Genomic DNA, 25,495 nt, shown 5'->3' with positions numbered 1-25,495 from the left:
ACAATACGTAAAAAATGCACCCAACAAAACCTGACAAAATTTTAAAAAAACAAAAATTTTTTATTTTGGCGACTTTTTGGGTTATTTTAAATGATTTGTAATGTCACAAAATAAAACTAGATATGAATGTTTTAAAAAGTAAACCCTCCGTTCAGTTGTATCATCCGTGTTCATGGTTTTCTTCCCAAAAAAGCATCCCGCAAGAATGGGGGAACCCGGAAAAACAACACATTATTTTGTCAAATTTTTAAAACTGGGAGCTCATCACTGAAGTTTGCACCTGGGGGTTTTTTTTTGGATTTCAATCAGCCAACAAGAGTGGGTGGGACTTGACTCAAAAATAAGCATAAAAAGCCAAAAGTTTTGTCACATTACTCAAACAGTAAAGCGACCCCAGTGTCCCAAAAAACCCTTTTATGAATAATTTTTTTGGCCCGTGGACTGTGCAAAAAGGGTAACACTTTTTTGCAAGCTAGAGTTTAAAGGCCCATCATTAGTTTTAAAAAAATCATTAAAAATATTTTAAAAAACTAAAAAAAACTTTTGCCCCATGTTTTTTGTAAAAAAGACCCGTCACTAAATTTTTACATATGCCCCCCCAAGGGATACTTTGGGGGTTAGATGAACATTTTGTTTTGGGTTTGGGTTTTGGTCCGGGGTCGGGCCTGGAGACACGGGGCCCTAAAACGTGACCAAACCCCAATATGGGTTTAAAATTTTTGTCAAATTAATTTTTAAAAAACCCCCTATGAATGATGAAATTACGCCCCGGACAAGAATTTAACCGAAGCACACACAAACGGAGAGGCGAATTTAAAAAATGCCCACTTTTTTGGTACTTTCCGGGGCATAAAAGGTTTTAGAAACCCGGATGAAATTTTAACAAATGTTTAAATTTAGCAGGTGATGTTGGAAATTTTAGGCCCTTTTATCGTATTTTTGTCCCAGTCAAATTTTTTTTGAAAATTTTCACCTCCTTTCCCTTTTCCTACCACATCCACCCCCCCTCTGTCACTTTTTTTATCCCTTTTTTCTAGATAACTTTTGTATACCGTCCCTAACCCATTTCCCCCCCCAAGACCCACACCCCCGAAAAAGAAGGGAAAAGTAAATGTTTTAAATCTTGCATTTTCAACAAATAAGATATAATCCAATTTTGTGAAAGAAAGTGAAACACCAGAGTCCAAAGGACCAATCTAAATTTTGAAATTTGGGATTTAATATTAAACTTCATGTCAATATATTTTTTCTATAGTCCTCCAACTCTTACTTGAATCTTTTGGATGAGAACAAGGGAACTTGCAGAATCACAGTATCTTCTATTTTCCTTGAATAACAAACCAAAAGCAATTATAAATTTAAAAAAATCATCGAAAATATAACAAACCTCTTCTGGATCATCCCAGAGCTTGTAAAATCATTTTCTCAAAATTTCTTGTCCCTGGCCATCTTCTGTTGTGCACTAATTTGGGTTTCTATCTGATCTACTGGCCCTGACTGAAATAAAAATATGACAGAATAAAGCTGTTCTACATATCTTTTAATATATAAAAAAGTTTTTCAATATGTAAAACAAGATAGCCATGAAGACCTTGGGTTGTTGAACTGCCTAGATTTTGAATCCTACAAAACTAGTTTTGTGAAGATCATTTTAACAAAAAAGAACAGTTCCCTGAATTTCTAGAAAAACTTGAACCCAAATTTCCCTGCAATTCTTTCAAATGGTTTATGAAAATAGGGTGTTTACAAGGTTTTTATTGGACCCAGTAATATAGATTATGATTCATGACAATCCAATTTTGAACTTGAAGACAAACATTCTGACCACATTTCATGCAGATCAGGTAGAAATAGTGGAGCATTAAGTGTCAACAAGGTTTTCCTATGACATGACCTACTACTAGTGACCTAATATTCACTCAAAATGACCCCCGTTTTTTTAAATTGCCTAAAATTTTAAAAAAAAAATAAAAAATTTTGACATGGTGTAAAGCAGGTTAAGGAAGTGTTAAGTTGTTTACATGGTCTTTGTTTTATTTGACTGAATGACTAAGTGTCTGAGCCTACATAGTCCAGATTATTACATACTCATTTAAAAACTCCAATAAGTTTCAATGTAACCTGAAACGTCAATATTTTCCCATACTGACTTCAAATTTCATAATTATCAGTGGTCCCTCTTTTTTAAAAGTCATTTTAAGCATGCCTTTACGTTTAAAAAATTCTTAAACGACGAATATTCAATTCCACACAGGGTTAAAAAACAAAAAAATCATTTAAATAGTTTTTTAAATGTATTTTGCATAAACTATGTTAAAAATAAACAAAATGTGGCACCTAAGTATTTTAAAAAGTTTCCTTTTTTTTTAACCTGGGGGACCTATTTCTGACCCCACATGACCCAGTTTTTAAACTTGGCCCAGAGATCACCCAAAATAAACATTTTGTACAAGGTTTTTTATCAAATTTAAAGCATAAATAAAATTTTTATATGGCTGAAAAAGGGGCCAAAAAAGGGAAAAATTTGGGCCCCCTTTTAGGGTCATAACCCCAGAACCACTGATGGGAAACCCAGCAAGTTTTTTAAAAAAACCGAGATCCTTTTTTGGACCTTTAAAATTTTGGAAAGTGTGGTTTTAAAAACAAATTAAAAAAGTCCTTATATTGTTTTCACAAGGTAAAAACTGACAAAATTTTGGGGGTCTTTAGGGTCAATCAGGGGCCGTAACTCCGGGAACCTTTTGATTGGGGTCTGCCAGAACATCATGGAAACCAAAATTTATTTGGGCGGTTTAAAAAAATTTTTCAAGTTTTTATCAAAACAAACCATAAATGAAATCTCTATATGGCTGCAAAAGCCAAATACAAAATTTTTGGCCCCCTTTTAAGGGGGCCCTTTCCCCTGGGAAATCAGGGAAAGGGGTCGGGGCTTTTTTCGAAAAAAAAAAAAAAAACCAAGATAAAATTTTAAAAAAAATTTTGTGGGAAATGATATTAAAAACAATTGCAAAAAAGGGGGTCTCTACGTTTCACAAGAAAAATTCGAAAAACAGATGGGCCCACTACGTAAAAGGGGATTAAAAACACAAACCCCTAAAAGATTTCGGACATTGAGTTTTAAAAAGCTGCCCTCTGGTGTTTCACAGGTATTTTATGAACTGACCTAGTGACCTACTTTTTTTGACCCTAGATTCAGACAAACAATCTGCCAAGGCTTTAGCTTTAGAAACTATAGCATATTAGTTATTAAAGGTATTAGTATTCTACTGTTTTAAATATTATGCTGTCCTCAAACACAGGGAAAAAACCTTTTTAAAAATCAGAATTTCATGGTTTTTATAACTAAGGCACTTTTTTTTTGAAGCCCAAAAAAAAATTTTTTTTTTTCCCCCCCAAACCCCTTTTGTATAAACAAAGATACAATACACCTACAAGCATTTCAAAAATAAATTTTAAAAAATTTTCCTGGGTAGAAATTTTTCCCAAATGAAAAGTTCACTAACTACCCCGAGGTCTCCCCTGGGTTTCCCCAGTTGAACCTCTGGGACTTTTCACCCGTATTTTTAGTTTTGTAAAACTAATGTAAAAAGGTTTCAGCCAATCAGGGAATGTTTTTCCCACAAAAACTTAAACCCAAAAAAAAAGGCAATCAAAAACCCGGGGTGAAAATTGACCGCATCCTTTCCAATATCATCGCCAAAATTTCAAGGAATATTTAATTTTTTTCTTCAGGTTTAAATTTTTTAAAAAACAAAAAGAAAAATAAATTTTTCTTATGAGAAAAAATTTTTTTTTTATTTTTTGCTATTTAAAAGTGTAATTTAAAGTTTAATTTTGGGGAGAAAATAAGGTGAAAGGGGGGGGATTGGGGTAAAACCCCCCGGGGATAAAAAAATGCGCATTAAAATAAAAAAAAGAAATGAATCAAAGTTTTTTCACCCTTTTGGGGCCCTCTTAATAAAAGGTAAAAGGTTTGAAATTTTAAAAAATGGTGGGGGTTTGGGTATTTTGGGTTTTCAAATTTTGTTATTGAAATAAAATTTTTTGAAAAAAATTTTTAAAAAGGTGTAACCCAGGTTTTAAAAATATAAAAAAAAAAAAAAAAAGGAATATTTTCCCACAACAAATATAGGAGTTTTTTGGAATTTTTTGAGGCAAATATAGATTTTTTCAACAACATATTTTTTGATTTACTGGTACTATACTACAATTTTCCTTTTAACCCCCTTTTACTTTTTCTACTTTTTCAAACAAAAAAAAAAAATCTACAAACCCACAACTTTTTTTGCCTTATTGTCTAGGTTTTTTCCCAATTGGTTTGGGTTTTTTTGGGGCAGGAAAAAAAGTAAAGTTTTTTTATTGGGTTTAAAATTAAAATTGTTTAATGTCTTTTGGGAAATTAAAATTTTTTATATTATTTAAAGGGTTTTAAGATTTTTTTGTAAATTTTTGGGGAAAAAAAATGTCAAAAATTTAAATTTTAAAATTGAAAAGTTTAATTTTTAAAAAGGGGACTTATGGGGTTAGGGGAAAAAAAAATGGGTTTTTTTAAATTTCTTGATTTTTGGAATGGATTTTTGAAATTGGGGGGGTTTGTGGGAGAAAAAATTTTATGGAGGTTTTTAAAAATTTTTTTAAGGAAATTTTTAAAATAGGTTTTGATGGAAATTGTTTAAAAATTAGATTTTAAATTTAAAATTTTTTGGGGGTTTTTTTTTTTAAAGGTTATATTTATAAATAGAAATCCCCAAATTTTTATTTCCTTTAAAATTTTTCCCAAAAGGGAAAATTTTTTGTTAAAGTATTGGATTTTTTTTAATTTAAAAAATATTTCCAAAAAATATTTTTTTAAAATTTAAAACATTTTTTGAAAAAGAGGTAAATTTTTTGGGGTTACGGTACATCTATCAACTTTTACCTGTACACTTACTGTCTTACTGTTTCTACATTAATCAATGTCTAGAATGTCTACCATTCTCTTCAACAGCATCACAATCCAGACAAGATAGAGGACTGCTACAAAGCCCACAACATATTCTTCTGTACCTTTCATTGCTCTCAAGCTGTTTTCGTGCAGACTTGGATTTCACTGATTTTGGAAGTTGGACAGTGAAATAATCCACACTTACCCTCCAGTTTGTTAATACTCTGGTCATGGCTGGCAACAATGTCAACCATCTGCTTGGTACATGTCTTAGGAACAGGCTCTCATCCATGTCATACTCCAGTTGAAGGTCTTTAAGATCTTCTCTTTTGACTGACTGCTGCTTGAAGAACTGACACATGTCAAAAGTTAACTCTTCTGCATCACTTCCGAAACAGTTGAGACCTTTTCTAAAAGCATCGTGCACTGTATGGAGGTTGCAGGGTTCAAAGTCAAGCAAACCTGGGTTGCCATCTGCTTTCAAACTTTCATTGACTTTTCTGTGAATGGATTTGTTGACATTCGGGCCATCAGATGAGAGACTTATCAAATTCTTCATGGGTAGGTCTTCTTCAAAATCATTCCCTAATTTAAGGAAAGCTTAACTTACAATGTCAGCTGTTGCATGGCCAAAGTTAAAAGCTTTCAAAAACCTCATAGACACTTCTCCCTCAATATTGCTCCAAAATCTTATCAGTATGTCCATTTGTCTACATTGCTGTGCTATAGTAGTTTCATCAAACATAAGAACATACCCTAAATTTCCATCTATCACTTCCTTCACAATTGCTTCTGTCAACAAGAGCACCGCCTTGCGGGTGCTGACGCTCATCTGATTTTTTTTGTGTAATAGAAATATTGTCCTACCCATGATTTTCTAAGTCTAAAAAGGGCCATCATTCTTGCAAAAAGCAGGATAGAGTTATGTTTCTTGATGTACAGTGTCCACTTATGATGGTGAAAAACTGTTGCAAGTTTTAAAGCAATAGCTTTGATAGTTTATGAGAAAAGTTGACTTAAACATAATACTCAACCAAGAAAATGATTTTCTAAGTCCAAAAGGGGCAATAATTATTGCAAAAAGCAGGAGGGAGTTATGTTGCTTGCTGTACAGGGTCAGCTTATGATGGTGAACAAGTGTTGCAAGTTTCAAAGCAATAGCTTTGATAGTTTAAGAGAAAAAGTTGACCTAAACATAAAACTTAACCAAGAAATCTGATATTTTCTAAGTCCAAAAGGGGCCATAAATCTTGCAAAAAGCAGGACAGAGTTATGTTTCTTGCTATACAAGGTCAACTTATGATGGTGAACAAGTGTTGCAAGTTTTAAAGCAATAGCTTTGATAGTTTAGGATAAAAGCTGACCTAAACATAAAACTTAACCAAGAAAACTGATTTTCTAAGTCCAAAAGGGGCAATAAATCTTGCAAAAAGCAAGATGGAGTTATGTTTCTTGATGTACAGGTCTGCTTATGATGGTGAACAAGTATTCCAAGTTTCAAAGCAATAGCTTTGATAGTTTAGGAGAAAAGTTGACCTAAACATAAAACTTAACCAAGAAATCTGATATTTTCTAAGTACAAAAGGGGCCATAAATCTTGCAAAAAGCAAGATGGAGTTATGTTTCTTGCTATACTGGGTCAGCTTATGATGGTGAACAAGTATTCCAAGTTTCAAAGCAATAGCTTTGATAGTTTAGGAGAAAAGCTGACCTAAACATAAAACTTAACCAGGCAACGCCGACGCAGACGCCGACGCCGACAACCGCTCAAGTGATGACAATAACTCATCATTTTTTTTCAAAAAATCAGATGAGCTAAAAATGGTCTTATGGCTTCTGAAACTATTTATGATGCTTTTGTCCTTGACAAAGAAAACTGATCAGCAATATCACACTTGAACATCTTCTGAAACTTTGTCAAGGCCATCACATGATCTGAATGAAAAATCAGCAGCTGCTACTTTAAAACACCACAACAGCTCAGATTCTGTGACTTGATGTTTCTAAGGGTGACTTGTGAATACATGTTGTATTTGCCTCTGCTCAATATCACTTGAACCTACAGTAGCTGGTTTATTAGATGCTCCAGAGGCTGTAGCAGTCACTGTTTTACTGTCACCCTTGGTCAACACTTTTTGGTCAGTGTTTTACCAAAACGAGTATCTGAGAACTGTTTGTGTTTTGTTGATTTTATTTGCTGTTTAACCTGAGTGAAACCACTGTTGCTTACAGCATAAAATGCAGTAAGCAACTTCAGTATTTCCTTATAGGTTTACACCATTTGAACAATTAAACACCATTGTCGTCTTCTATATCAAGCCACTTGTCATTCTAATGTGTCTTTCCTCCAGGCATTGTCTTACTATTACAAGGTAGTCACACTCACAGGCTGAATGGTTTTTTCAACATGGTTGTCTTATGGCACACCTGCAAAACTTAAATGTTGAAAATATTTATCTTATCATGTCAACAGACTACATGTGCTGTTAAAAATAACTAGAGCTATCACTAAAGGTGATGAATGTACCCCCCGCATGCACTGACACAGCACATTGCAATTTGACGCACACAAGATTGCATAATTATGTGGACTGTATATATATATAGACTGTATGTATACAGTATAGTAACAAAAAACAAAGTCCCATAACTATGCAGAATATTTATCTAAAAGAATGTAACATGCACCATGCACAACTAGGGTTGGTACTGATCACTTGTGTGAAGTTTCATTAAATTGTGTGCAAGGGTTTGGTAGATTAGGCACGCACAAGATTGCATATGCAGACTGTATGTACATAGTATGTTAACAAGAAACAAAGTCCCATAACTCTGCAATTTTTGTCACTGAAAGAACCTAACATGCCCCATGCACAACTACTGTTGTTACTGATCACTTGTGTGAAGTTTCATTAAATTGTGTCAAGGGGATGAGGAGAGATGGTGCGCACAAGACTGTGTCTATGTATATAGTATAGTAACAAAAAAACAAAGTCCCATAACTCTGCAAATTTTTTTTCTAAAAGAACCTAACATGCCCCATGCACAACTACTGTTGGTACTGATCACTTGTGTGAAGTTTCATTAAATTGTGTCAAGGGGATGAGGAGAGATGGTGCGCACAAGACTGTTTCTATGTATATAGTATAGGAACAAAAAAACAAAGTCCCATAACCATACATGTGATACGTCCCAGATTGTCCGGGATTGTCCCGGAAATTACATACTCGTCCCGGTGTCCTGGACAGTCTTAAAATGTCCCGGAAAAATAAAAATACAGGAACAAATGAAAACAATCCCCCAAAAAACTTGTTTTTGTCTATAATTTGTTAAATTTTACACAATAAACAGTCCCCGTTGTCACATTGTTTATTCCTAATCACTTTATGCCCTCGAGCGGGCGAGCGGGACACGTGTTGATTAAGCCTGCTTTGATCAGGCGACGATCTTTTGATGACACTGATAAAGTTACAGTCAGTTATTATGATGACCCTGATTAAGAACTGACAGGATTATGCAATCAATAACTGTTTTATGATAGTTAAATTAGTCGTAAATCACTTTGTTTTTAGCACGTTGGCGGTAAAGCTACATGTAGCCTTTATGGAAGAGATTATTGAAAACGGTCAATTAAACGATAATTATTTTAAAAGGTTGTAATTATTTAAGATCTAGATCGATTGTCACACATATTTTAAATTAAAATGCTGAATGCCTTTGCCGACCGACCCATGAAAATTGACCAGACTCCAAATATTTTATATTGTCGATTTTATCTACAAGATTTATTTTATTCCTTTAAGGATTCATTTAATTATTAGATAAATATTTAAGCTTTTGAATGATACCAAATTAGCAAGAATCTAAATCACGATGACCAGGTTAATTCTTCGTATATAGTAAGTCTCCTAATTCTGTTCACCTCGGGAACGCAATAAATTCACGTGCCGAACTATAGATGTATTACCCGTATACATGTATTTACCTCCCTTAGAAAGCTAGACGACATTTGCCGCAAATTAATACAAGCGAGTGAACAATGTTTAGTCTCGGGAAACTACATGTATATTATGATATTTTTGCATGAAACAGATGAATACCAATGTCACGGTGTATGTCCCGGACAAAAGGTAAAAATCCCGGAAATTTTAACTCAGAATCCCGGAAACGTTCTGAAAAATTATGGCATGTATGCCCATAACTCTGCAAATTTTTTTTCTAAAAGAACCTAACATGCTCCATGCACAACTACTGTTGGTACTGATCACTTGTGTGAAGTTTCATTAAATTGTGTCAAGGGGATGAGGAGAGATGGTGCGCACAAGATTGTGTCTATGTATATAGTATAGTAACAAAAAAACAAAGTCCCATAACTTTGCAAATTTTTTTTCTAAAAGAACCTAACATGCCCCATGCACAACTACTGTTGGTACTGATCACTTGTGTGAAGTTTCATTAAATTGTGTCAAGGGGATGAGGAGAGATGGTGCGCACAAGATTGTGTCTATGTATATAGTATAGTAACAAAAAAAACAAAGTCCCATAACTCTGCAAATTTTTTTTCTAAAAGAACCTAACATGCCCCATGCACAACTACTGTTGGTACTGATCACTTGTGTGAAGTTTCATTAAATTGTGTCAAGGGGATGAGGAGAGATGGTGCGCACAAGATTATGTCTATATATATAGTATAGTAACAAAAAACAAAGTCCCATAACTCTGCAAATTTTTTTTCTAAAAGAACCTGACATGCCCCATGCACAACTACTGTTGGTACTGATCACTTGTGTGAAGTTTCATTAAATTGTGTCAAGGGGATGAGGAGAGATGGTGCGCACAAGATTGTGTCTATGTATATAGTATAGTAACAAAAAAAACAAAGTCCCATAACTCTGCAAATTTTTTTCTAAAAGAACCTAACATGCCCCATGCACAACTACTGTTGGTACTGATCACTTGTGTGAAGTTTCATTAAATTGTGTCAAGGGGATGAGGAGAGATGGTGCGCACAAGATTGTGTCTATGTATATAGTATAGTAACAAAAAAAAAAAAACAAAGTCCCATAACTCTGCAAATTTTTTTCTAAAAGAACCTAACATGCCCCATGCACAACTACTGTTGGTACTGATCACTTGTGTGAAGTTTCATTAAATTGTGTCAAGGGGATGAGGAGAGATGGTGCGCACAAGATTGTGTCTACGGACAGACGGACAGACAGACAGACGGACAGAAGACAACCTGAAACCAGTATACCCCCCTTACAACTTTGTTGTCAGGGGGTACAAAAATTGTTTTAATAGCACAAACAGTCTGCCTATGTGCTTCGATTCCAGTTTGGAAGAGCAGGCATGGTCCCCTCAGTATGTAGGTAAGTCTCTGAGAAAATCTTCCTGTTGACAGTTCAGTAAATGAAGACTTTGAATTTTGGTAAAACTGCATGAACTGTATAACTAAAACAGACATGGTACTTCTGCACCAGTTTGTCATCTTTACTATACTTTTTTGATGTCAGAGATCTCAGAGATTTGCCTTGTATTTCATCATTGGGGAGTATCTGAAAGAAAACATCTGAATGAGACTTTGATTTTCCTGAAAGACCCATGTCCTGTTTCACTGCCTTGCAAAGTGACCATACAGATGATGAAGAAGAGCAAAACAACATTATCTTATGGATGGTGATGCTGTGGCAGACATGGGAATTTTCTTATCTATAAAATAATATAAATTATTTCCTTAAAATAATTTCATTTATTCCTCGAGACTTAAAATGTTTGTTAGTTGCTAAGGATTCGGGATTAATCGGCCTTTATTATTCAGTTGAACTGGTTCTCGTTTTATTAATACAGTACTGATGTGCATGTTCAGCGAGCCGAGAACACAGCCAGTTGTTCGATATAAAAGCAAAAAGCCCGTGCAGATTTCTCACATTGCGTCTGAAAGGGCGAATAGACCGTTATTATACACTGACAGAATCTACAGTTCTTCTACATGTCGTTCAGTAAAGATAAACTTAAAGTAATCTTAAATTGAGATGCCGCATGAACGTGTTAGACCTAAACGACAAGGCCGGGAAAGGAAGGACGAAGGTCACAGGCAAAATGTAAGAGCAAAATCGTCAACCACAGGAATATCACCATAGGACGAGAGGAGAGAAACAAAAGGCCGGCCAGGAACGAGGTGGGGAATCAGATACCTCCACATGACCTTGGAACACGAGGGACCGGTAATTGTGCAAACGATATCGAGAAGGAAGAAACAGACAGTTACAAGATAATGCTGGTGGGTGTATTGATAATATTATTGATTTTTAAGTATTTTATATGGTTCGGGTATTTCACAAGACTATGTCATGGTTAGAGGTAAAATTTCAAGGAGGGTGTGGCGGTGTAAGTGTATAGGTCATCTATACTAGGCTCGTCTGTATGGTCAGCATGTCTAATATTGAACAAAAAGTTACAGTCTGTAGGAAGATGCGCAATTAAATCATACCTTCTGTTAGTCTTACCAGTGTCTTATTGGCGCACATCTGCTTTCCTCCCTTGAACAGATTTTCAGAGACGAATATATCAATTTGGCATTATTGCCGGTCAAAGGGGGCATTTAGTTATCAAAACGTTTTTTGTAAGAAAGACATTTTAGACTGTCTACCGACGGTCAGGCTGAAAACACTCGGGCAGAATTATTCTATATGCAGTGGTCGTAAGCGTTCATTATTTATGCGGCGACATATCTAACCAATCAGTGATAAAGTTCAGAAAATGCTTTGTTACATGTACAAGTTTTAGCATGGCGTGTGCTCGGTGGGCAGTTTCAGTTGCGTCGGGTGATATCGCCCGCATCCTGGTCTTAAAACATAACAGACTTGTGGTGGCGATGTGTGCAGGTTAATGACGCAGCGGAAACGGTTCGGGCGAGTACACGTCACTGCATGTGCAATTACTTCATTAATATTCAAATTTTCCATAAAAAAGCACATACTTCGCTCCACATTCGGGAGTGTCCTGCAGTCAGTATAACTTTTCAGTGAAGTATCAAAACCCACATCCCGGATAATTTGCAAGTAGAACATTTCAGAGACATTTTAGGGGTCAAGATTGGGTCGCGCCCGGAGATGAAGTTCAAATGAAATTTCGTCTCAGAGCTCAAAAAAAAAAGAAGAAATATCGATATAGTTAACTTAGCAAATTCACCGGTCAAAGTAGACTATATCGACCCAAAATAACAGCTGTTAAATTTCTAAAATAGGTCAAGATCTAGGTCAAGGGACTTGTCATCAAAAAACGCAAAACGCATACCGTCTAGTACGTTTAATAGTCTTCTCTGCTAACACAAACACTGGACTGACACAGAAAGTTTTTATTTTGATACAACACTTCCTTTTGAGGAATGGATAACATTGCAAAATTTGCTAGGATTTAAAGATACGCCACAAAATACCTGTATTCTTTTGTATTTCCACGACGGTAGTTTTACATGATTTGCATGAAAAGATTGAAATATACAAGTATTTAGTAACAAGTTGACGGTGACATAGATTAGGCCAAAACAAGGCGTTTAATGACTTAATACTATATTTAATCAATGTAACAATATGTACAGAAATTAGTGTATTAAGTTAAATTTCGAACACATTTGGTTTCTTCAATGTAAAGTAGTCATTCTATGCTATGCTCTTAAAACTATGATGATAAGAGATTGATTGAATAAGTTTTTGCATACGAAGCTGTAAAACTCATTTATTTAAGGAAGGGCCTTGATTATCCATCATGGCTGTATATTACTTGTAATTTAAGAATGATTTTCATGAAGTTTCCGTGGTTAAAAAGAAAAGGTTACTAGGTCGTGGTGGGCATTTAAGAATTTTGTGTTGAAATCAAACATGAAATCAGGCAAACAGCAGAACTATCTAGACGATTTTACTGGAGGTGGTTTTGCGGCTTTAAATGTATTTAAGGATTTGATAGCAGTTGGCAAACGAAAAAACAAAGCAATAATGATTGAAATTTTGGGGTTCAGAGCCTGATTTGTAGACCTACAGATGGTGATCCGAATTCTGACCACTACACTTCAGAAAGTAAATTAAAAAAAAAAACAAACAAAAAAACGATTGTTTTACAGAATAATTTTTATTCAGGACTGCAGATGTATGTGGATTGTTTCGTCTCTGCTTCATCCGGCTCATTCTGTTGATTTAGCAAGCCTATCACCACATAAGGGTTGAGATTTATTTAGATTTAACAATACTAGGATTCTTGCGATATTACAGTCGGTATACCCGTTTTTTTTTGTTTTTTTTTAGGACTATTTTTGGATTACCAATCAGGGTAAACAGTTGTTTTTTCTGCAAATGCTTGGGGTGAAGGTTTGGATTAAAGGTCATTGGTGTCACGCAAACTGTTGCCTGACACGTGGCATAAATGTGGCATAACTTCCGATAGAATTGTTCTAGAACTATTATATTATTCCCCATTTATCTGGGGTACCGACTTGTCGAATAAAGAAATCAAATTCAGTAGCGATTATGTTTGGGTGCCTTCATATAAATATTTTATTCAAAACCAATCACGTGCCTGGTCGTTTTAATGGCATTTGAAATGGCCTGCTTCGCCTTCAAATTGAAAAGTTCAAGACATTCTTTATTTAGAACAAAGAAGTATAAAATACACATTTTATTTCATTGGTCGGAAATCTCTACCGATTCTCTGATAATGTGTAGCACTGCTTTTAAAAGCATTTGAAATATTTCGACAATTATAACCGGTAAAAGTATAGCCTATACTTAGTGAATACGTCATCATGTTTATTCATGACGTATGGTTTAGTGTAAGGGTTCTCATCAAAATTTATCATACCTTACGAGCATTATTTTCATTAGTTTTTATATGAGAGTGTTTTAAAGTAATCTATTACAGGGTTGTCATACGGAATCAAATTCATTTTTGCGGCGGTAGACATAAACCTGTTTTATTGCAGATTTATTATAACTACGAATAAAGGATGTTTACAGTTGTTTTCATATTAGCCTATTTTGGCAGGACCTATTCAGATTAATTAAGTGTACTGGTAGATTCAAGCGTCGGTGGGATCCGGTATTTAGAGAAGAGGCTGACCTGTCTTTTACGGACAGTATTTGGTTATACGTTTAATAAATTCTAAGACAAATCAGAAAGGGGATTTTATTTTGTTGAAAATACAAAACGAAACCAGTGTAGCTTGCCCATAATTCCATTAATTTAACGCGATTCTATGAAATATTAAGATACTATTTTCTTATGGCAATATCCCCCGAGTCAAACATTCAAAAGACCAAATAGTTCAAGCAGTTTCTGAGAAAATGTTCATCGCTACCGACGCTTTACATGCTAGAGGTTTAAATTTATGACAATTATTTCACAATTTGGACACAAATTCAAATTAAACTTGTGTGTGCCAAAAGTTGATACAATTCTTCATTGATTTAGGTAAACTATTAAACAATATCCGAAATTACGAATTTTTGGTGATTTGAAACTATGTATGTACTTTTACCATGTATACACGCAAATAAAACAAATAATTTTTCATGACTACTTACTGTGATTCAGAGGTTCTGACGTCACAAATAACCTAACATCGAATTATTTTGTTAAGATCTAGTTTGCCCAAGATTTTTACGGTTAACCAAATCACACTATAATGTGTTATGCCACAGCAACTTTTTTCCCGGTAAAATGTTGTTCAGATTTATGCTATTAGGGATAAGTGCATCAATACGCTTAATTAGTTTTTCCTATACGTACTGATCATTCGTATTAGAAATATTACAGTATCTTTCGGTAACACCGCGTGATATTTTCGACTCCAGCGGTTGGCTTGCCGTGTGGATTGAATGTTTACCTATATTTTATGCGTTCGCTATAATTTCTTTCGCGCGGATTCATTGCATTTTACTTGAGATTTGCCGCGGTCACAGAGATGCTTTAATAGAAAATTGTAAATGTCTAATATTTCTTTGTGTTGATTTTTTGGGGGATAAATTTTTGCAAAATTTATTGTGGCGGAAAAAATCAATAAATCGAGAGGAGACAGGACGCATGGTGTTTGTTAAACAGCTTTCTAGCACTGAGTGTTTGGTAGCAGCTCTTGACTTGCTTCGTGGCATCGTTTTGGTGCGGAGCCGTGGTGAGCTGAGGTCTGCTGTCATACATTCGGGTGTGGTCCGTGTGCTGGGTGCCGTCTGCGGTTTTTAGGGGTCATCGCATCGCGTGTTGTCTCATGCTTGCGCCTGGTCTCCTCTCGCTTGAAGATAGAGCGGCCAAAAACATGCCAACTTAACTTTTCAATGTTTTTCTCAGATCTATTGATGCATTTACCTTAGCAGATGTAGAATATATTAATTTAGAAATCAAGTATTTTAAGTCATTTGTTCGTCATAATGTGTTATATGATCTTAACACATTTAACAGTATAACAATGAGATAAATAAAAGACAAAGAATGGTACATGTTCTTATTTTATGTCGAGTAATATGGAATAAAGAATCCAAAAGCAGTATCAAACCAAGATTTACTCTCTTATTCATCGGCAAGAACTTTACTAAAAATATAGGAATATTTTTCAAAATATAGGAAAATATAGGAAATATAGGTTTTTCAGAATATAGGATTTTGATCCAAAATATAGGAAAATATAGGAATATAGGAATCAGTTGACAGCCTGCAAAACTGACCTAGATTTCATAAATCCATACAGTTGGCCCAGGTCTCATGTAGATCATTTAGAAAATGCTGTCTTAACAGTACTGAGGTTTTTCAATGATTTTTACTAGATTTTTTGTAACCCAGACGACCCAGTTTCAACTTGGCCTAAACTTCATAAAGATAAATATTCTGACAAGATTTTATTTACAAGTATATCAGGTATAGAGAACTAACAAGGTTTTTCTATGATTTGACCAGGTGACCTGGATTTTGACCCAAAACAACCCAGTTCCCAACTTGACCTATGTTTTATAAAGACTAACAGTCTGATCTAGTTGTATGTTCAGGTAGAAAATGTGGCATCTAGATTGTGAAAAATGTTTTTCTTTTTTGACTTTTTTGACCTAGCAACATCAATTTTTAACCTCAGGTGACCCAGTATCAAACTCTTCTGAGATCTTATATAGGCATTTATTCAGACCAAGTTTTGTAATGAATGGATGAAAATTGTAACATACAGTGTGTAAACAGTTGCTGACGACAAGTAGTGATTACAATAGCTTGCCCTGAGCACTTCACTCTGAAGTGCGTTAAAAGCCAGACAGGGAATCTAATATTTAAGTCGTTTAGCTCAGAACTGGTGTTTCAAAGACCTTTCTTAAAATAACTGACAATATGACTGTTATTATTTATCATCCGAAAAACTCAAAGTAACAGGAACTTTTCAACTATAAATCAATTACAGAACAAGGCAGTCTGAAAGACAGCTAAATCCCCCACCACTGCTATGGATAGTGAAAGGGTAAACCTTTGATTTTAGCTGTGACCTTGACCTTGAACTGACATGGCTGACTCATGAATTCTGCACATCGATTTGATGAGGTAATCATTTTACCCAAGTTTTATAAAATTCCTTCAAGATGTTTATGAGATATAGAGCGGGCACAAAATGGAAGGCTCAAACCTTTGACCTTCAGTTGTGACCTTGACCTTGAGCCAACATGGCTGACTCATAAGTTCTGCACATCGCCTTGATGAGGCGATTGTTTGACCCAAGTTTGATGAAAATCCTTCAAGGAGTTTAGGAGATATAGAGCGGACACAAAATGGAAGGCTCAAACCTTTGACCCTAAGTTGTGACCTTGACCTTGAGCCGGCATGACCGACTCATGGGTTCTGCACATCGTCTTGATGAGGTGATCATTTGACCCAAGTTTGATAAAATTCCTTTAAGGGGTTTAGGAGATATAGAGCGGACACAAAATGGAAGGCTCAAAACCTTTGACCCTAAGTTGTGACCTTGACCTTGAGCCGGCATGGCTGACTCATGGGTTCTGCACATCGTCTTGATGAGGTGATCATTTGACCCAAGTTTTATAAATTTCCTTCAAGGGGTTTATGAGATATAGAGCAGACACAAAATGGCAGGCTCAAACCTTTGACCTTGAGTTGTGACCTTGACCTTGAACCGACAAGGCTGACTCATGGGTTCTGCACATTGTCTTGATGAGGTGATCATTTGACCCAAGTTTCATGAAAATCCTTCAAGGGGTTTAGGAGATATGGAACGGACACGATTTTGTTATGGACGGAAGGGCGGAAAGACGGAAGGACGGACGGACGCCGACCATTCCTATAATCTTTCCGCCATGGCGGGGGATTAAAAAGAGGATCTGGAAAGGACCTTTTCCTGTTTTCAGTCATTTTGGGCCATGAAATTTTGAAAACTCTGATTCCACTTGTTTCTTGATTCCACATAAAAGTTTATATTTTGTATTATTATGCTTCTTGCAAAGTTTGGAAGAAATTCTTAGAAATCCTCCTGTTATTGAATTTAAATAAAAAAAAAAATTATGCACCTGAATCTGACATATACCTGGCCAGACACTGCCAAATAATACTCCAAAATTCACAAGACTTACTTACCATATACCAAAAGTTGACAGAAATTGTCTCCCCTTGATCTTTTAAAGATTCCACATCATGCCACCTATAATTAACAAACACATATCTATAATGAGCCATACATATACATATTAAATCAATCTGTTTTCACTTATGTTTTGTTTTGTCTCATGTGTTAGTATTATTAGAAATTTTTGTCTGGTTTTAAGAAACACTAATACAGTGTAGGGAACAATATTTCACTGGTTGAGGAACCTTGTGCCTCTCTAGACATTATTTCAGGCACAAGAGAGCATCCAAGTAGAACCACAAACATTCAGTTACCCTGCTGAATGGATCCCTCACATGTAACAATTCTGAATCATTACAATTTCAGCCCTGATAGGCAAGTGTCAAGCTAACATGAGAGTGAAAGACATTATACTTTAACAAATACTGCAGTAAGCAGGCCCAACTAATCAATGCAAAACAGAGGCTGATTGTAAAACACATATGCCCTCCATGCAGCCTGTCTCACTGTCAGTACCAAGATACACTATGATCCTGACCTTCGACCTACTGGCCCCCCAAATAAGAAGCTTAGCCTACTGACCACAGGCAAGCATCCTATGAAGTATGCAGACTGTAGTATATCAAAGCCTTATCGATTTATTGATCTGAAACTGTTTTTGTACCCCCCGACAACAAAGTTGTAAGAGGGGGTATACTGGTTTCAGGTTGTCTGTCTGTCTGTCTGTCCGTACACGCAACCTTGTGCGCACCATCTCTCCTTATCCCCATGACAGAATTTAATGAAACTTCACACAAGTGATCAGTACCAACAGTAGTTGTGCATGGGGCATGTCAGGTTCTTTTAGAAAAAAAATTTGCAGAGTTATGGGACTTCGTTTTTTTGTTACTATACTATATACATAGACACAATCTTGTGCGCACCATCTCTCCTCATCCCCTTGACACAATTTAATGAAACTTCACACAAGTGATCAGTAACAACAGTAGTTGTGCATGGGGCATGTTAGGTTCTTTCAGCGACAAAAATTGCAGAGTAATGGGACTTTGTTTCTTGTTAACATACTATGTACATACAGTCTGCATATGCAATCTTGTGCGTGCCTAATCTACCAAACCCTCGCACATAATTTAATGAAACTTCACACAAGTGATCAGTACCAACCCTAGTTGTGCATGGTGCATGTTACGTTCTTTTAGATAAATATTCTGCATGGGACTTTGTTTTTTGTTACTATACTGTATACATACAGTCCACATAATTATGCAATCTTGTGTGCGTCAAATTGCAATGTACTGTGTCAGTGCATGAGGGGGGTACATTCATCACCTTTAGTGATAGCTCTAGTTAGTCTCAAGGTCAGTGTGATCTTGACCTTTGACTTATTGACACCTACAAAATAGGGGTCATCTGCTGACCACAGGCAATCACCTTACGAGGTTTGACTATTGTGAGACCATGACTTCTCTAGATACTGATCAGAAACCAAATGGTCTATTGATAATCTGACAGATGGAATGACAGACAGACAGACCAACAGGCAATGAGCAAAGCAATATATCCCTCTTCTTCAAAGCTGGGGTAAGAGAGGCATAAAAACAGTGTTTAGGTAAAACCTTACCAGTACATTGGAATGTAGAGGACATCTCCAGGTCCTACGATACCTTCGTAACCAGTTAAATTACGTGCATTTGGAAATTTTTTGTAGTCAGGACAGTCAAGATCAACCTGTTAAATACAAGAATTTTCAAAATAATCAATTTCATAATATGCTTAACAATATCATTTATGAAGATTTCATACAATATTCAAACCAAAAAATATTTACAACGATATACCAATGCAAGTAGGTTGAAGCATTACATAGTTGTTAAAGGTACAGAATTAAATATGAATATTTGTAGGTTATATTTATTTCTGCTTGTGAGTTTCTGCCTATCATATTGCCACAAGTGAACCATCGTGGCCCTTGATCCCTCATGTTGAAACAGGTATCATGGCAACCATATTGTAAATGGTGTTAACAATTTGGTAGATGGTCACCCATGAGCAATTGTGTGAAATTATTCTGAAATCAAACTAGCTATTTCAGAAAACATGAGGGCCATGATGGCCTTAGATAACTCATTTGTTTCACTGCTGAACTGACCACTTCTGGTAGAGGGTCACCCTAAGAACATAACTGTGAAATCATTTGAAAAATTGAGCAAGCAGTTTCTGGAGGAGATTTTAGAAGTCTTCCATATATGTACATATAGTTGAATCTCAGTATCTCTAACTCCTAGGGATCAAGCGTTTTACTTCGAGATGACCGAAATTTGACTTAAATTAATATTTTCTGTATGTGTTTTCGGGACGGGACTTGAAAATGTCTTCGAGAAAGCCTGAATTTAGAGATAAGAGAGCTTGAGACATCGAGTTTCAACTATATGTTTTCAACAAATAGGGATGGCTTGATTATCTTGAGAAAAGGTTGACCCCAGTAACATTTCTGAAAAACTGTACTGTATCCTGACTGTTTCAAATGAAAAGATTGCTCAAAAACGTACCTGGCTTTGACGATCATGTGGGTGATAGACTGGATATGGATAAAGGTTTTTATACTGGTCTGGATGGAATAACATAAATCTTTTATGCCCGTAAATCTGAGCAAAGAAATTCTCTTGTTCATCATAATGTACAGGAGTAACATTTCCTGAAATAAAACAGTATATTTTGAAAACAAGAATTAGATGGTCACTTTAGCTTAATATCAGGCATAAAAGTGTAAGGTGGTAAATGAATGAGACATGAAGAAAGAGGAGATCTGTCTTACAGATGTCATATCATTGTTCAACAGTTTTTCAGTTACATCTAGAAATCGGTCTTCAGGAAATTGTGACAGGACAGTACTAACAAGGAAATTCAGTGAATTTATATCCTCCCGTCAAACACATCATTTTGAGACTGTGGGGACAGTATTGTTAAAGATATTTGATTTCCAGATATACTCAAATCAAGACCGTGAAATGGTTTGCTGATCCCTACTATTTACAAAATGAAGTGGAAAAATGCTACCCTATAGTGATCTACCTTTGTATTAAGTTTCATAAAGATCCATCAAACTGGGCAGTCTTGTTATTGCCTATACAATTACCTTCAACAAGGTATATTCAGATCTGCACCTGATTTTTATATCGCTTTGCTAGAACAAACTCACTACCTCTGCATTGATTATCAGATAGTCTGAACACCTCTCTGATTATTGCCTAGCAGACAAATCTGAACCCTTATCATGCAAGACATGATTAACTCTGCCTTTGCGGCCATTGTAGATCATGATTAGCCTGAACATTCATGCAGTCTGATCAAGATCTGCAGTGTTCTCCATTTAGTCAGTATCGTTTTGGTAAACACCCCTTTTTACAGTTAATGGTACTGTTGAAATTGAAAGATGGACATGACCATTATAGAAAAGCAGGGTAAGGGCGAATAGAAATACTAACCTTCCATACCAACCAGTAAGAGGTTAGATGTCAGAGGTCCCCAGTTGTTTAATTTCTGTTGCTCATTCAGCCAGCCCCAGTTGAAATTTACAAAATCATACACTATTGTCTTTCCTACAGAGTCATTTAATGCCTGTTGTAAATATATCCTAAAATATAAAGTTTACATTTCATTAAAACTCTTAGCTTAAATTTTGAAAATGTTTTCTTACAACCATTGTCAATGTTTCCATTAAATAAAGTTAAAATTTATAAAATTGTATATAAAAGCAGTAAAGACCTAAAGAATGGAGAATTAGAAAATGTACCTTTTAGTTCTGGATAGGCTGTGTTTTCTGTGGAGTGGAACAATCTGTACTTAACAATAAGCAATAAAATCTGTAAGTGGTAACTTAACTGTAGATTTTACCTTTTAAAAAAGAGGACTGGCATTATGAGTATGGGTGGCAATCAGGCAACATAATAATCATGTCCAAAACAGTATGGTAATGTAAATCTAATACTTTTCATTTAAGAAATAATATATAGCAGAACAATGTTTTGATACGTTTTAACACAATGACAAGGTCATACTCTTCAAGAATAATTTCAATAACATTGCCCAAATAAATTTTTCCATGCATAACTGCTTTGGAGTGTTTAAATACATTGAAAACATGATTGTGCTATGTATAAATGTATGTAATGTAAAAAAGTGAAAGAAATAGGGAATCACTGTTTTTAAGAGCAAGATTGACAATATGTTAACATGGCAATATTTCATACACATTTGTATTAAAAGTAGGTGGAAAGGCAGCAAGTCCCATAGAAGAATTTGTCCTGTCTGTCTGTTCTTATAATAGATCACAAACGACAGAGGTCACTGCTATGAGTATGAAAAACTTACCTTTCATTAGAATGTTTTTCTTTTTGTTTTTGTCTCAACAGCGCTGCAAACTCGCTAAATGTCATCTCTGTTTGCTGAGTAGGCGGTTTAAACTCTTTAACCATTTTGCATTTCTTATCACTGTAATATTTGAACTTGTGCGAGTTTGATTTGTACACTGTAAAATTTCCATCTCCCATATGATCCGCTAGGTAGCGAAGATTCCAGTGGAGGGCCGAGGCCACCAAATTTGTATCGGTCAATATCACAGGTTCCTGAAATAGATATATTTGTACAACTTTTTATTATCATTTGAAATGACGAAAAATAATTTCTCTGAAAAATCCATAAAAAGTGAGTAACATAGCAACCCAGGTAGACTTCAAATGTTATGAATGTAAACTCATTCTCGCATAAAACTGCTGACTTTGTCATTTTCTTGGGGTGTTTTAACAGCAAAGTAAACGTTAACATAGATATTCTATCGCTCATCCCTGTTATCACACCTCTTTCTATTATGTGTACTTCTTAGCAAAACGTAAATGTTGTACACTACAGTCCTATAACAGATAAGTGTCAAGGAAATGACTTCAACATTATCAAACAACACTGACATTCCCATGCCTTTTATTAATAAATGATATTCATGGATGATATATTCATATGTTAAATTTTTACCTGTTTTAGGCTAGAGTAGCATTAGCGCATGCTCATATACCATGCTAGGGCACAAACTAATCCCGTAGGCAGGAGAATATTTTCAGATGGAAGTTTACTTGGAAAAAAAAAATTGTAACAACTGGAGACTGTATGGATTTCTCTATAGACCAGGACGTGTGTGTGACGAGTCTGTCTCCAAGGCTTTTCAAAATATGCTGGGACAGGAAAAGCTACTACAAAATGGACAACTTTGTAAAACATTTTTAATTTTACATCAGTTTGTATGTTCTCCAAAGATCTTAAACCAAGAGAATTTGTATATCCGAGACACTGTCATATGTGGAAAAGCTGTTGTGTATCCATCTGATTGCTCTTCTTTGTACCATTTCTGTTTTACTGATACTAAGTTTAGTATAGGGTGACCAGACTGAGGATGAGTATTCTACCTGAGGCCTGACAAGTTTTATATACTGTTCCTTTAGCCTTTTTCAAAGTTTTTGTTTTTAGTTTGGATATTACGTTCTGTGTTCTGTTTGCTGTTGTGCAAATTTTGTTAATACAAGTGTTAAAGGAGAGGTCGTTTGTTAGGTCTACACCTAGGAATTTTGCATTTGTTACAGTTTCAAGGATCTGGCCATGAAATATATAATCATGTTATATTGTATGTTTGTTTTGTGAGGTGTTAAGAACCTGGCATGTGCATAACCCATTTACTTTCCCATTTCCGTACGGCATCAAGATCAAGTTGTAACTTATTGCAATCAGTTGTGTTATTAATAGAAAGATAGGCAGCTTTGTCATCAGCTAAAGTCTGACCTGGGATTTTATATGATCAGGTAAGTCATTGATATATAGAAGAAAGAGGAGAGGCCCGGGGACAGACCCTTGGGGCACATCAGTTGTCACTGAACTTCAATAGATTTCTTGCCCTAGAGAACAACCACCTTGGTTCTGCGTATTAAGAAAGAGTGAATCCAATCAAGAGTGCAGCCTCAAATACCTGGCGTGCATGCTCATAAAGTTTATAAAGTAGTTTAGTGTGACTAACCTTGTCAAAAGCCTTGCTAAAATTAAGGTGAATAAGGTCTGACTGCTGGCCTAGCTGCAACAAGGGTTCTGACTAGGTCAACAACCAATCGTAGGAGTTACGTTTCACATGAGCGACTCTCTGAATCCATGTTGCAGTTCAAATAAAATGTTGTACTTAGTAAAATGGGAGGAAACATTGGATGCATTAGTATGTAACTATGTTCTGTCAGTTTATAAAGAATTGTAGCAGTGTGTATATAATGTATATAATTAGTCTATGATATTGATTGTCTAATTAGCTTAGTTGGTAGAGCATCTGGCTTGCAAGCAGAAGGTTGCAGCTTTGAGTCCTGTATCAGGCTGTGAATAGAAATATTTTCAAACAGAACAAAATTATCCTGTAAAATCAATTCTGCCGATCGAGAATGCTCAAGTTGCGCGAAAGATCTGTATTACCGATTTGCAGTCGATGATAAAAGCTCTTCTCGAGCTCATGTTTTCTGTTATCATGTCTTGCCGACTTTAAATAAAATTTATTGCATTGTTATTGTATCGTATTCAAATTTAAAGCGTCCAAAGGAGAGCCACCCGTTGGATCAAGACTGACTACGGCCGTAATTCTAGTGGGGTGCGACACCTTATGTAACAGATATGCTACACTCCCTAAACCTTCGTCCACTGGATTTAAGGCATATAGATTCTAGGTTATCACTCTTCTATAAGATTCATCATGATCTGCTATCCCCAATCATAGATTACCTTACCCCAATGACCCGATGTGTCCGCTATGGCCATTCCCTAAGTTATAGGTGAATTACTGCAACCACTGACTATAACAGGTTTTCTTATTTTCCGAGAACAGTGTACCATTGGAACCAACTTCCCCCCCCCAGTGTCGCCCATCTCCCTACCCTAGAACAGTTCAGTGCTGCAGTTTGCAGCCTTGAACACGCCTCGCCCTAGTTTTCAACTTATCCTGCAAACTCAAATTTAAACTTTTTATATCGCCAAAGTTATTTTTTAGTTTCTTCCACTCTTCCATTTTTATCACTATATACTTTCTCTTTATGATTTTGACGTGCAAAACGTCTACGTTCCCGCAAGGGGCTTGAGGTCAACGGAAGATAGATAGATGATTACTGACCAGGTACGAATCAATAGGAGTACGAAAATAATTTCTACATAAAGATCATGGACTCTGACACAAAACTTGATACTGACCGATTTTCTGATAAATTCTATTGCTTCTGGATCTTTACAAGAACGTTTTGGTATCTTTTTTAAAGGGAAATCGTATGAGGTAACAGGAGATGTTCTACTTTCACTTTGATTTTCGTTTGTAGCCATATTTTATGAACCCGTTTCGTACCGTTCATAATTTTCGGGTATGACTGAATAGCGAAATCTAGTAGATTTCGCGAAATCTAATCAAATTAGCGAAATCTAGACATAAAATGTAAACTAATGAATATTTTTAAAAATCCTTTTAAGCTTTTGTTAAAAGTGTAAATCTACGTTTGCATGCCAATTTTCAAGAAAAAATATTTATATTTAGGGTGGTTTTGAAGCGAAAAACGTATACGGGTCTAGATTTCGCCCGATTCTACATGCGCGGAAATCTCAAGTGTCAGGCAAAATCAAGATATAAAATCTAAAGTGATGAATTTTCTTTCTAAATCTTTTTAGGTTTTTATTAAGAATATATTTATAAGTTTGCATGTCAATTTTCAAGAAAAAATATTTATATATAAGGTGGTTTTGAAACGAAAAACGTATACGGGTGATGATTTCGCCAGAGTTTATATGGACAGAAATTTCAAGTGGCAGGCAAAATCTAGACATAAAATTTAAACTAATGAATATTTTTAAAAATCGTTTGAAGCTTTTATTAAAGATATAAATTTACGTGTGTATGCCAATTTTCAAGAAAATATATT

General features: G+C 35.5%; 1 protein-coding gene across 1 annotated transcript; it reads right to left on the bottom strand.

Annotated features, from left to right (window-relative positions):
- Nucleotides 1-1,425: 1,425 nt before the first annotated feature.
- LOC123562000 (hypoxia-inducible factor 1-alpha inhibitor-like) lies at nucleotides 1,426-24,935 on the bottom strand. Its single transcript, XM_053524669.1, has 7 exons — nucleotides 24,780-24,935; nucleotides 21,891-22,144; nucleotides 21,005-21,153; nucleotides 20,069-20,214; nucleotides 19,141-19,247; nucleotides 17,531-17,594; nucleotides 1,426-1,497 (listed from the first exon to the last, which is right to left on the bottom strand). Exons 1-7 carry the CDS (start codon nucleotides 24,903-24,905, stop codon nucleotides 1,426-1,428), a joined length of 918 nt encoding a protein of 305 aa, XP_053380644.1. The 5' UTR covers nucleotides 24,906-24,935.
- Between the last annotated feature and the right edge of the window lie 560 nt (nucleotides 24,936-25,495).

This window comes from Mercenaria mercenaria, chromosome 2 (genome assembly GCF_021730395.1).
Source record: "Mercenaria mercenaria strain notata chromosome 2, MADL_Memer_1, whole genome shotgun sequence".
Lineage (NCBI taxonomy): Eukaryota > Metazoa > Mollusca > Bivalvia > Venerida > Veneridae > Mercenaria > Mercenaria mercenaria.
The sequence above is the reverse complement of the archived record's forward strand: the minus strand, read 5'-3'. Positions and strand labels throughout refer to the sequence as shown.